Raw genomic sequence first — 12,162 nt, 5'->3', positions numbered from 1 at the left:
CGTCCAGGCAGGCGCGTCGGCTAGCGCGTGCCGAAAGTGACCTAGAAGATGTCAGTTTGACAGATTGTAGATAACATTCGGGACACGGACGCGTCGGACGCGCGCCGTATATTTTCGGCCTCAAATGGGATTCGAATCTTTGGAATCCGTCTAGGGATCGAATCTTCGAATCTTCCGAATCCCGATTCGGCCATGTTGGCAGAAAAGCGGTACTTGCTCGTTCATTAGTCAGCAGCGCGTGTGGTGAAACGTTGTGTTCAGTAAAGTGCTCCGCGAAATACCTTAAATTTGTAAGTAATTGCTCAGGGTATTGCTCAAGCTTGGCACAAAATCAAACGATAGAAGGGGCAGTGTTTCTTTGGGATCTTTAACACACGTAACAATTTGTGGATTAATGTGCGGTTTTTTGTGACATTTTTTTTTTGCCCTATACGGGCTTTTTGGCAAGTGAAACCCTTTACCAGTCTGGTACGTTTGCGAAGCTACTTTTAATGACTAATAATCCCGTTTTACCGTCTGTTCTACGCGAACACAAAGAAAATGGGGATTAACTTTGCTTTTTTCATTGCCGTTCGACTCGAAAGTTCCTCCCGTTCGGGCGAAGAGTTCCCCCGAGGCGTGAAATGGCGTTTCTCCCATCAGCCCTGACACGCATGGTTTTTTTTTCTTTCATTGAAGCGACCTTTAATCATCATTAGACCTCGCTAATTTGTTCCCATGTGCACTGCGATCATAGGAAATGAACGAAATCCCGTTCATCTTATCCAGTAATTGTAGTTTAGCAAGATTTCATTTTGTTCAGGAGCAATGATGGGATTTTTCGTACCCCGTCGTCGCTTTGCGCTAGTAATCCTAACCTATCTTTTTCTCGGGGTAGGATGTAATCGTGTCGCATTGATAGGAATGTCGTCGCCATCGGGAATCTTCGCGGTATGTCATACCAAAAGTTTTCTTAATTTTAGATTGAAGTTTTCGTCTAGTTTTTGATACTTTCACTGATGCTTTTGTTTGGGTTGATTACCTTCTTTGCTTCCTCAAGTGATTAGCATGTGAACGTGAATCGTGGGAAACTAACGCTTCCGTTTCGGATAGTTTTTTGGCAACGTGTGAAGGTTTCTTTTTTGATGTACTATCAAACGTATCTGTTCCCTTTAGTGAGGTCATGATGCTCACGTGTAGCTATTTAACTATGCACTCGAGAAGCGGTGTGTAAATCGCCGCCATCATGCATTTCCTCAGGCAGCGTATAGTGTGCAAGAGGAGCACCACCTATTCGTTGAATTGATTGAAGAAACAGTTAGATGAACTGAGAACGGTTGTGTGGCTTTGGACATTACGTCGGCTAGTTCAGGCAAGTGCCGCTAGCGAATATGAACGGTGGAGTAGTTGGTTGGTGATGCTATAAAAGATGCGCCTTCAATGTAGCACTATACAAGACTTGAAAAGAGGGAGTCACGAGAACTGGTTATGAACTGGTTAAACGCAGGAAGGGCGGACGCACTGGGGACGACACCAGGTTTGATGGTTCGGCCGGCGTTGACTAGTGTTGCGTCCAGATTAAATATGTACTTGAGATATTTAATGTCTGACGCATACTTTTGGTAACTTTTAAACTATTAAATTTAGTAAAAGCAAAAATAATACTGAAAAGGGAATTATTTTTATCGTGTATCTTTATTTTTATTTTCTTTTTCTTTCCGGTCAAGTATTCATTTCCATTTTCATCACCACCACTACACAACACTACCGTCACCATCACCATCACCACCGCGCACCGCTGACACAAATTGTGATAAAATCTTCATTGATAAAAACCAAAAAAGCCCAGCCCCGCCCCTCAACCAATCTTTCTTTGCCGGAAAAACTATTTAGTATTTTCATACGTTTCCGTGTTGGTTGTGTGTGTTTGCGTGTGTGTGGAAGAGGAAAGCCGAGCTAGTTCCAGTTTTGATTTTGTTTTTTTGCATATTGTTTTTTTTTATACACACCACAACACTCCCTTTTGTGATTGGATAGATCGGACCGACGTCTTCATTTTTGCGGAAAACCAGTAAATAAGTAAGCCTGATTTTCTTTCTTTTCTCTTTATGTTTATTTAGTTTCCTAACGTATTTATTTCATGTACATATTATAAGCGCTAAGTTGTCATTTCATCTTCACGCATCCGATCTTTATCGTCCCATTTTTTACTTAACATCTTTTCGCCTGTTTGTGCTCCCGTTGTACTGCGTTAAAGGAGTCGCCAGCAGCTCCCCGTGACTGTCCTTCATGTTTGATTGTTTTTGCTGGGGATTATTTTCGGATAAATAACAGTGTTTGTCCCTCATTTACCTTACCAACCGAATGACAAACCAATTTTATACTACGATCGAAAGGTCGCTAGAATACAGTGTCTTAAGTTTAAATAGTACGTATGTTCTTCCTTCGCGCAAGCAGCAGATTGGGCTTGCGTTTTTCAAACCCTAGTCACACACCTCACTTTTCCGACGTGTGTCGCTCCCTTTTATCTGCTGATGCCATATGTGCCTACAATCTTTCTATAAATATTGCTTTTTCAGATCAGTTATCATACATACGAGCAATCCAAGTAAAACAAAGCCACGTCAGTCGTCGGTGGGAAGTGAAATTGAAAATTGTTTTTCGTGGTCGAACAAACAGAAATCGGTAAGACACACATCATTCCGTTCTTCGAGATCAATTCGCGCTGCACTATCTTGTTTTTGACGGGTCGTTGATGCGTTCATTACGCATTGACTTCCCATCGGCTTGCCATCCTCCAGCCTGAAGAGGGGAGCGAGCCGACGGTTGGCGATAGTAAATACATTTCTTATTATTTCTTTTTTCTGTTACAAACTGTTCCCTCTAAGGCTAAGTCTCTTTGTCCTACCCTCTTATCTCGCCCGTTGCGCCCGGGACTGGGAACGATGTGGGTTGGGGTAAAGGTTTACTCTTTGTTCTTCTGGAGACAGAGAGTTCAATTTATCGATCAGACGGTAAACTTTTTTTTTTTTTGCGAAGAAGGAAAGCAATGGGGGTTGCCTTCGTACCGCGCAGTACTTGCACGTCACCCTCCCTACGGTTCGTGCCGCGTCCCGTCCCGATTTGCGCTTGAAAGGTACTATCGTGAGACCACCAAGGACGACGACGATCTGCGATGTTCCTTCGTTCATGGCCTGCTTATGATGGTCGGTTGAATTGCGTTGAAATTGGGTCATGGGAACGAGAACCCCTGGTGCAGTTTGTATGAATCGCGCTTGCCAGCAGCTCTATCTTCAATATTTATTTGTCTCTTGTTGTGTGTTAGTTATCTAACAAATTATATAAAATTTCAAAATGAAATTTTTACGATTCCATGAAATCGATTTTATTTATTCATTGAAGATTGTGGTATTATTGTATCGATTATTTAAGGAATATTTTTCAATAATAATGATTTAAAATAATAGTTCTAAAATTGACTAGGAGTAGGAGACAATTACAGGGAGGATGCATAGTTTGGATCTATTTAGATTATGATAGCAGAGGAATTAAAACTGGGGAAAAAATAAAGAAGGATGTCTAATGGCAATGCATACATGAACTTCAAAGAAAGAAGGGAGTACATTAGAGTATTATTTTCTTAAGACACTGTATTACTGTTTTGTGTAAATAATAAGATTAATACTACTAAAATTAAACAATGTTGCTCCTGGCTGTCGCATGCGTTATTGATGAATCTTTTTTTACTTTACATTTTCCATTTACAGTAATTTGTTGTATGAGTCAGAAAGCCGAAAGACCAGTACTATCAGGTCAACGCATCAAGACCAGGAAAAGGGGTAAGTTTATCAAGAAAGTGCATGAAATTATTTGCCAACTAACGATTTGGCTGATAATAACATCCCTTTTTGTTTTTTTTTATAAGTTATTGCTGGAAGTAGTTTTTGCAATATTTCAATCAATACAAATGTCAATTCAAATGCACTTTGAACATTTATCATCTTGAATACTTAGTGTTCACAGTTATATCCCGTACAGATTTGATGAATTTCTCATAAGTTTGTGCTCAAGTAGTAAAAACTGTGAGATTAATTTGGCTTCGGCTTTCGCTATGTTACACAAATGAATCATATTTACCATTTGCCGTAACACGCAGCTTGCAGCTACAGATTCGAATATACAACTCGATTTTGTCAAAATTTGTTCCAATTGATTGTAATTTACCACATAAAATAACAATACACAGTTATCCCGTACAGGTTTGATGAATTTCTCATCATTCAGTACTCAATTAATAAAAGCTGTGAGATTAATATTGGCTTCGGCTTAGCTATGTTATGCAGATGAATTTTATCCACCATTTGCCGTAACACGCAGCCTGGCTACAGCTCTCCTTAGGTCGTAGTTCAACAACCATGTATTGTTGGTTCGTATTATCAATTTCTTCTTTATCCTTTTCTTCCCTCCAGATGAAAGAGAGAAGAATGACCCCACGGGATTCCGTGACGCGGTCATTGCAGGTCTCGAAGCAGCTGAAGATCTAGAGCAAATTTCCAAGTACCTTGATAGCGCTGGTAATAAACTCGACTATCGTCGCTACGGTGAAGTATTATTCGATATCTTAATTGCTGGTGGATTACTTGGTAAGTATCGATGGCGTGTGTGGTTTCTGCACGTGCGCGCCTTCGCACTGATATCGATTTCCAAACGCTTAAGCTCACTGTTTTATCTGTTTTTTTTTTACTATCTTACATTCCGCAGTTCCCGGAGGATCTATTTCCCAAGATGGCGAGAAACCACGTACCGATCGCTGTGTATTCGCAGCATCGGAAGACATGGAATCGATGCGGAACCATGAGCAGGTACGACTCGAGAGAAAGTAGTTTCATAATAATGGATGTACGCACTCGCTAGAACCGTTTGCATGTACTACCTCATCAAATCCGGTGTAGACACTTGTGCAATATTGTACCTAGAATTCAATACTTCAATTTGCTTTAGAAATTCTCCTCACAAGTCGAGGAGGGTATTAAAGTAAATTATTCAGCGGGTTCGACATTACCCATCTTTCTATTAAGATGGCGAGAAATCACATACCGATCGCTGTTTATTTTATTCGTTGCATCGGAAGACATGAAAACGATTCAGTACCATGAGTAGATCGTCTAGAGAGGAAATAGTTTCAAATAATGGATGTACGCACTCGCTAGAACCGTTTGCATGTACTACCTCATCAAATCCGGTGTACACTTGTGCAGTATTGTACCTAGAATTCATTGCTTGAATTTGCTTTAGAAATTCTCCTCACAAATCGAGGAGGGTATTAAAGTAAATCTTTCTGCGAGTTCGACATTATCCATCTTTTTTGATACGATGACGATAAACCACGTATCGATCGCTGTGCATTCGCAGCTTTGATCGGAAGACATGAAAACGATTCAGAACCATGAGTAGATCGACTAGAGAGAAAATAGTTTCAAATCATGGATGTACGCACTCGCTAGAACCGTTTGCATGAAATACTTCATCAAACCGGTGTAGATACTTGTGCAATATTGTATCTAGAATTCATTGCTTGAATTTGCTTTAGAAATTCTCCTCACAAATCGAGGAGGGTATTAAAGTAAATCTTTCTGCGAGTTCGACATTACCCATCTTTTTGATACGATGGCGAGAAATCACGTACCGATCGCTGCGTATTCGCAGCTTTGATCGGAAGACATGAAAACGATTCAGAACCATGAGTAGATCGATTAGAGAGGAAATAGTTTCAAATAATGGATGTACGCACTCGCTAGAACCGTTCGCATGTACTACCTCATCAAACCGGCGTAGATACTTGTGCAATATTGTACCTAGAATTCATGCCCTAAGTTTGCTTCAGAAATTCTCCTCACAAATCGAGGAGGGTATTAAAGTCAATCTTTCTGTGAGTTCGACATTACCCATCATTTTATTAAGATGGCGAGAAATCACATACCGATCGCTGTGTATTCGCAGCTCCGATCGAAAGACTTGGAAACGATTCAGAACCATGAGCAGATCGACTAGAGAGAAAATAGATTCAAATAATGGATGTACGCACTCGCTAGAACCGTTTGCATGAACTACCTCATCAAATCCGGTGTAGACACTTGTGCAATATTGTACCTAGAATTCATTGCTTGAATTTGCTTTAGAAATTCTCCTCATAAATCGAGGAGGGTATTAAAGTAAATCTTTCTGCGAGTTCGACATTACCCATCTTTCTATTAAGATGGCGAGAAATCACATACCGATCGTATGTATTCGCAGTATTGAAAGATATGAAAACGATCCAGAACCATGAGCAGATCGACTAGAGAGAAAATAGTTTCAAATCATGGATGTACGCACTCGCTAGAACCGTTTGCATGAAATACTTCATCAAACCGGCGTAGATACTTGTGCAATATTGTACCTAGAATTCATTGCTTGAATTTGCTTTAGAAATTCTCCTCCCAAATCGAGGAGGGTATTAAAGTAAATCTTTCTGCGAGTTCGACATTACCCATCTTTTTGATACGATGGCGAACCACGTACCGATCGCTGTGTATTCGCAGCATCGGAAGATATGAAGAACCATGAGTAGATCGACTAGAGAGAAAATAGTTTCAAATAATGAATGTACGCACTCGCTAGAACCGGTTGAATGAATCTATAACATCAAATCCGGCGTAGATACTTGTGCAATATTGTATTTGGTTTCCCTGCTTGAATTTGCTTTAGAAATGTTCCTCACAAATCGAGGAGGATATTGAAGTAAATCTTTCTGCGATGCCGACAGTTCTATCTCTTTACTTTCTGGTACATGATTTAATACTGTTGAAATAAAGCTAACCGGCTCGCGTATCGTTCTTTTACAGATCTTCATGCGGCTCATGCGTCGATACAAGTATCTCGAGAAAATGTTTGAGGAGGAAATGAAGAAAATTCTCATCTTCATCAAGGGTTTTACTCCACTCGAAAGGATCAAGCTCGCGCGTATGACGGCCCTGTGGATGGGTGAGTTATAATTACGTTGCTTATTTGGCTGATATTTTGTTTTTCCTCCCTCCCCATACTGAATTTTTAACTCGTTTTTTTGTCTCCGTTAGCTAATGGTTCCATTCCGCCACAAGTGCTGCACGTGCTGAACAATGAACACCTCACGAAGGACGGGCTAGCGCTAGAGTTTCTGCTGGAAGTCTTCACGGTCTATAAACAGGAGAAAGGTGGCAATGCGCCTCTGGTGGCGACCCTCCGCAAGGGCGGTCTCGACACGCGCCTAATGGAATTCCTGCCCGTGAACAAGCGCAACGAGGACTACCTCAAGACGGTGCTCCTCGAGAAGGACCTGGCCGATATTTTCAAACTCCACATGAATCAAGCGAGTCAGGAAGCAAAACGAGAACTGACGCAGGTAGGTAACTCCACACAGACATTTGGATTAGCGTCCATTTTCGAACCCGATACGTGACTGAACTGCACCTAATTAGAACCTGCTTGTCCTGGCGTGTACACACATCCTCCAGCAGCAGGCGTCGAATGTGTGCTAAATTATAAAAAGAGGGCATGGGAGGGGCTTCCTTTTCATGCCTTCCGTACTTTGACGCAACGCGGCGGATGATAACGTAACGGTCCGTTGTGCGGAAAAGCACACACATTATTTCATTATCGCTTCGTATAAACGTGTAACTCGAATTGCACTAGAAGTATTTATGACGCAGCGGTAGCGCAAATCGTGGGATCGAATCTCGAGTCTGATACTCTCCAGAACGGCTGACTACCGATCTATAATATACAGTCTTTCGGTCACCGAAACTCTCTTAGGAGAGAGGCATTGTCCCACTACGGGGATGTCGTGTCACATAAAATAAATAAAATAAAAAATAAGTTCAGCAATCGGTTCAAATTAGACACTCAAATTAGTATCTATAACTATCTACGGCACATTAGTTAGTAGAACCAATTGGGAATCAAAAAGACTGATCCTTTTGGTGTGGAATCGTGTGCTAGAGGAAAACGGACAGATTTGTTTCAGCGGATGGCATCCGGTGGGCAATCTCCAGCCTTCCATGGACCATCTGCCAGCCATACTATCTGCCACAGATCTTAAGAATAAGACAAACAACGGAACCTACCAATGCCTGATGGATTAAAACTCGGATCCTTACTGGACGATTCTACTTCATATTCTACGGATGATCAATGTATCTATAAATACCTACGGCACATTAGTTAGTAGAACCAATTGGGATTTAAACATACTGATCCTTTTGGTGTGGAATCGTGTGCTAGAGGAAAACGGACAGATTTGTTTCAGCGGATGGCATCCGGTGGGCAATCTCCAGCCTTCCATGGACCATCTGCCAGCCATACTATCTGCCACAGATCTTAAGAATAGCAATAAAACAAACAACGGAACCTACCAATGCCTGATGGATTAAAACTCAGATCCTTGACGATTCAACTTCATATTTCTACGGATGCAAAATGTATCTATAGCTATCTACGGCACATAAGTTAGTAGAACTAATTGGGATTCAAAAATACTGATCCTTTTGGTGTGGAATCGTGTGCCAGAGGAAAACGGACAGATTTGTTTCAGCGGATGGCATCCGGTGGGCAATCTCCAGCCCTCCATGGACCATCTGCCAGCCATATTATCTGCCACAGCTTCTTCGAATAGCGAGACTAGTTCGATAAAATGAATCGTTGCAAGATGCGCGAAGCTTGCCGATAGAAATGTAAATGTCCGTTGCCGTTAAGTTTCCAGCGCCAGTGGGGATGCGTTCCAAACATTTATTTTTGGTCACAAACCTCCACCAACACTTTCCGGTGTTGACGTTATGTCTGGTAGAGCATAAGAGAACAAAAGCTATCCTAAATCGTACTGAATTCGATGATTTCTGTTTCGTGTCATTTGGATACTTCGAGATTTAGGACATTTCGTGTTTATTTTGTGGGGACGCAATGTTTGGCTGCTGCATAACGTGTATATTCTAATGCGTATGTTTTTGTTTCATTTTTTCCTTTCTTACACAGCTGCTTATTGATGATATTAACGATAACAAGACAATTAAGGATATTATCGCCGACACGAAGGACATGTCGGCGAAATCTAACATTCCCGAGCATGAAGTCATTGGTCTCGTAAGTATTGTGTTTATACATATAATAATGCATCTCCTATTTGGTGTGGCACCATGGATAAATCTATCCGACGCAGCTTTTGTCCTGACTGTCAGGAATGTTTTTCTTGTCATTTGTCGTCGTGCTTGCTGCTTGTTCATGCCCTTCTCTGTAGCTTCTCTTCGTTTCAATGCGGAGAGAAAAGGAGCATTTGGAATTGTGACAGTACGCTCCGGCAACGATCACATCCGCTTCGTCAAACCAACACCACGTAACTAATATTCCGTCCATCGCGGTTCATCCATTCAGATTTGGTCCACCGTAATGTCGCTAGCCGAGTGGAACAAGAAGGAAGAACTGGTTGCGGAGCAGGCACTGAAGCATCTGCGCACCTACACGCAGCTGTTCGAGGCGTTCACCTCCACCGACCGGTCGGAGATGGCGCTGCTGCTGAAGGTGCAAGAGTTTTGCTACGAAAACATGCACTTCATGAAGGCATTCTCCAAGATTGTGCTGCTGTTTTACAAGAGTAAGTTTCCATCGTGTTTGAATTGCATGGGAGGGAAGGGAAGGAGGAGACCCATTTGATCAATTTTTATCGTAACTTTTTGTTAATTCATTTGCAGCCGAAGTTGTTACCGAGGACTCGATCCTGAAGTGGTACAAGGAGGGCCATTCGAACAAGGGCAAGATGCACTTTCTGGAGCAGATGAGGAAGTTCATCGAGTGGTTGCAGAACGCCGAAGAAGGTAAGAAAGACGGGGGTTGGGGGGGCATGAGATATAATGGGGAAGGATGGATGGTGGTAGCATAGGTTTAACCGCGTGCATGGCATGATGACGGTGTGCCATTTGTACGTTCGTAAGCCGTATGCTAGAGAAAAAGGATACGGACAATTCGTTTCACCGCCGGATCTGACTCCCGGATGGGTGTGCGCTACTGCTTACCCAGTCCCCTATGGTCGCCGTGTGGTTAAAGAAGTTGTCACATTTGGAAAATAGGCATAGTAAATCGTTGTTTCAAAAGAGAGAAAAACAAAATGAATAATACGCACATGGTAGAAACCTGCTTGATTTTCTGGCCCAATAAGTCCAGCAGTGGGTTCGCCGGCGGACTTTAATTTGAATGTGCTACAGCAATATGGAAGATTCAACAAAAACAACAATTGTTTCGATTTGTTGGTTTTTTGTCTACGGCAGCTCCATTCTTCCAACATATCATTGAGGTAATTTCGTGTTAATGACAAGGCTTGTCATCATCCGAAAAATCTCCTAAATATCCAGCAACGAATGAGAAAGCCTTTTATTTTATGGTGCACAACGCAGCAGTACGCATCCTTGGCAAACACGGTATTTCAGATGCTTTTCGTGCGAAAGCCGTCTTTAAATGGATGCAAGATCGATCCGGAAGGTAACACTTCAGTAGATTCGTGGTTTAATCTTCGATTCGATCATTAGATTGCCCAGATACTGTAGTGTAACAAATATAGTAAATGTTGATCAATATCAGATTTAAAAACTATCCCGCTAGTAACCCGCTTTAAAAACTTCCCTATCTAAGCAAGCAAGCCTAGCTTCTCTAATGTGAATTGTGTATGTGTGTTTTTTAAATTTCTTTTTACAGAAACTGAATCTGAAGAAGAGGACTAAAACGGCTGTCGTTCAACACAGGCAAGCACTTTTCAATGTCGAACTTCTTGTTGCCTTGCCGCGTGCGCCCCCTCATCATCGTATACATCATCCCATCAGCATACGACGTACATCCCCGAAGATACAACGTAAAAACATGTACTGCCTGCCTGCCAACCTCTACCGCCGGCCGACCACCTTCCTCTGTCTGACGTCCTGGAGTTGTATATTCTCTATTTTTCGAGAACTCCGGCCAAACCACCGTAACGATTCTACGTCCCGCGGATGGTCCCACATCCTCCGAGGGCTCCCTCGGTAGCGGGTTACGAATTTAGTTATTCGAAACTCCGGTGGACAGTTGATTTTTTTTTCGCGCGACTAGAAATGGATAGTAGTCTCTCTTATTTATTGAACCGACAGCGACGATGACGACGACGACGACGACGACGAAGAAGAAGAAGACGACAAAACATAAGTGAATGCGGAAAGTCAGCGATCCAACACACACTACTTTGGCCAGAAGAAGGATGAAATAGTTTGATGCGCATGATGTGGAGGAGGGAGTAGGTTAGGAGGTCGGTTGCGGTTGTTGCTCGTGTGGGTGAACAAGAGAGTAGGAGAGGGGGTGAGGATCATTCAACCACGCGCGCGCGCGCGCGCTGCTGCGCACACACGAGAGGGGAAAACTACTGAAGGCGTGTTGTCTTACCTTCTGATTCTGACACATCTAGTGTTCTTTTTTTAATAATGGAAACAATGACAACGGTTTAGATTTTTGTTCCTTCCAATGATTGTGGTGGTGGTGGTTCTCGTGTTAGCTGTGAAAAATATATCTTTGTATATACACGCGAACATAAGAACCGCTTACACCGCCGCGGCCATTAGATATGGAGTGTTTGAAAATCCGGAAGTTTGAAGTTGAAGTAAAATAATGGAAACTAACTGAAAAGAAAAACTATAAAAAGATGGAAAATATAAACACACCAACATATTATCACAAATCGTAGACCGTTTCTTTTGTTCTTATTTTATTTAGTTTTTAACCATATCACCTTACACGGTCTGTTGTGCGCGTTTTTTATGCAATTTAATTCGTGTTGATTATTCGACCCCAAACTGTTGCTCTCCGAAAAACTAAGAAAGTTACACGGACGACAGCGAAAATTGTATGGTGAAATAAAACAAACAAGCGAGGGAGAAAAAAACCAATACTGAAAACAACATGAATGAAAATGCAGAAGAAAGCACGCGGTCAGATTGTGCGCTTAAAAATGCATTATGCAGTAGATTGTATAGAAATCGGGCGCAGTGTAACAGAAATATCCGCAGCCGAATATGCATTAGCAAAGTGCAAAGTGGAGATATTTAGGAACCGAAGACATTTCCTGTAAATGACTATGCAGATACAGAGTTGAACTGAAAC

At 41.9% G+C, this 12,162-nt stretch overlaps 1 protein-coding gene across 4 annotated transcripts; it reads left to right on the top strand.

Moving 5' to 3' along the window:
* The first annotated feature begins 222 nt into the window (after nt 1-222).
* On the top strand, nt 223-11,745 carry LOC131260322 (protein krasavietz). 4 transcript variants are annotated; one of them, XM_058262023.1, is made up of 12 exons: nt 230-290; nt 1,707-2,058; nt 2,559-2,664; nt 3,747-3,818; nt 4,449-4,622; nt 4,741-4,841; nt 6,864-7,002; nt 7,095-7,399; nt 9,025-9,132; nt 9,421-9,640; nt 9,738-9,860; nt 10,735-11,745. In XM_058262023.1, exons 4-12 carry the CDS (start codon nt 3,758-3,760, stop codon nt 10,758-10,760), a joined length of 1,257 nt encoding a protein of 418 aa, XP_058118006.1. In that variant the 5' UTR covers nt 230-290; nt 1,707-2,058; nt 2,559-2,664; nt 3,747-3,757; the 3' UTR covers nt 10,761-11,745. The 4 variants fall into 4 exon arrangements, with proteins under 4 accessions (XP_058118005.1, XP_058118006.1, XP_058118004.1 ...); XM_058262022.1 differs by lacking the exon at nt 2,559-2,664 and having other exon boundaries at nt 223-290; nt 2,017-2,058; XM_058262021.1 differs by lacking the exon at nt 2,559-2,664.
* Nucleotides 11,746-12,162: the final 417 nt, after the last annotated feature.

The sequence above is a fragment of the Anopheles coustani genome, chromosome 3 (genome assembly GCF_943734705.1).
Source record: "Anopheles coustani chromosome 3, idAnoCousDA_361_x.2, whole genome shotgun sequence".
Lineage (NCBI taxonomy): Eukaryota > Metazoa > Arthropoda > Insecta > Diptera > Culicidae > Anopheles > Anopheles coustani.
This window is presented reverse-complemented; position numbering and strand designations above follow the sequence as displayed.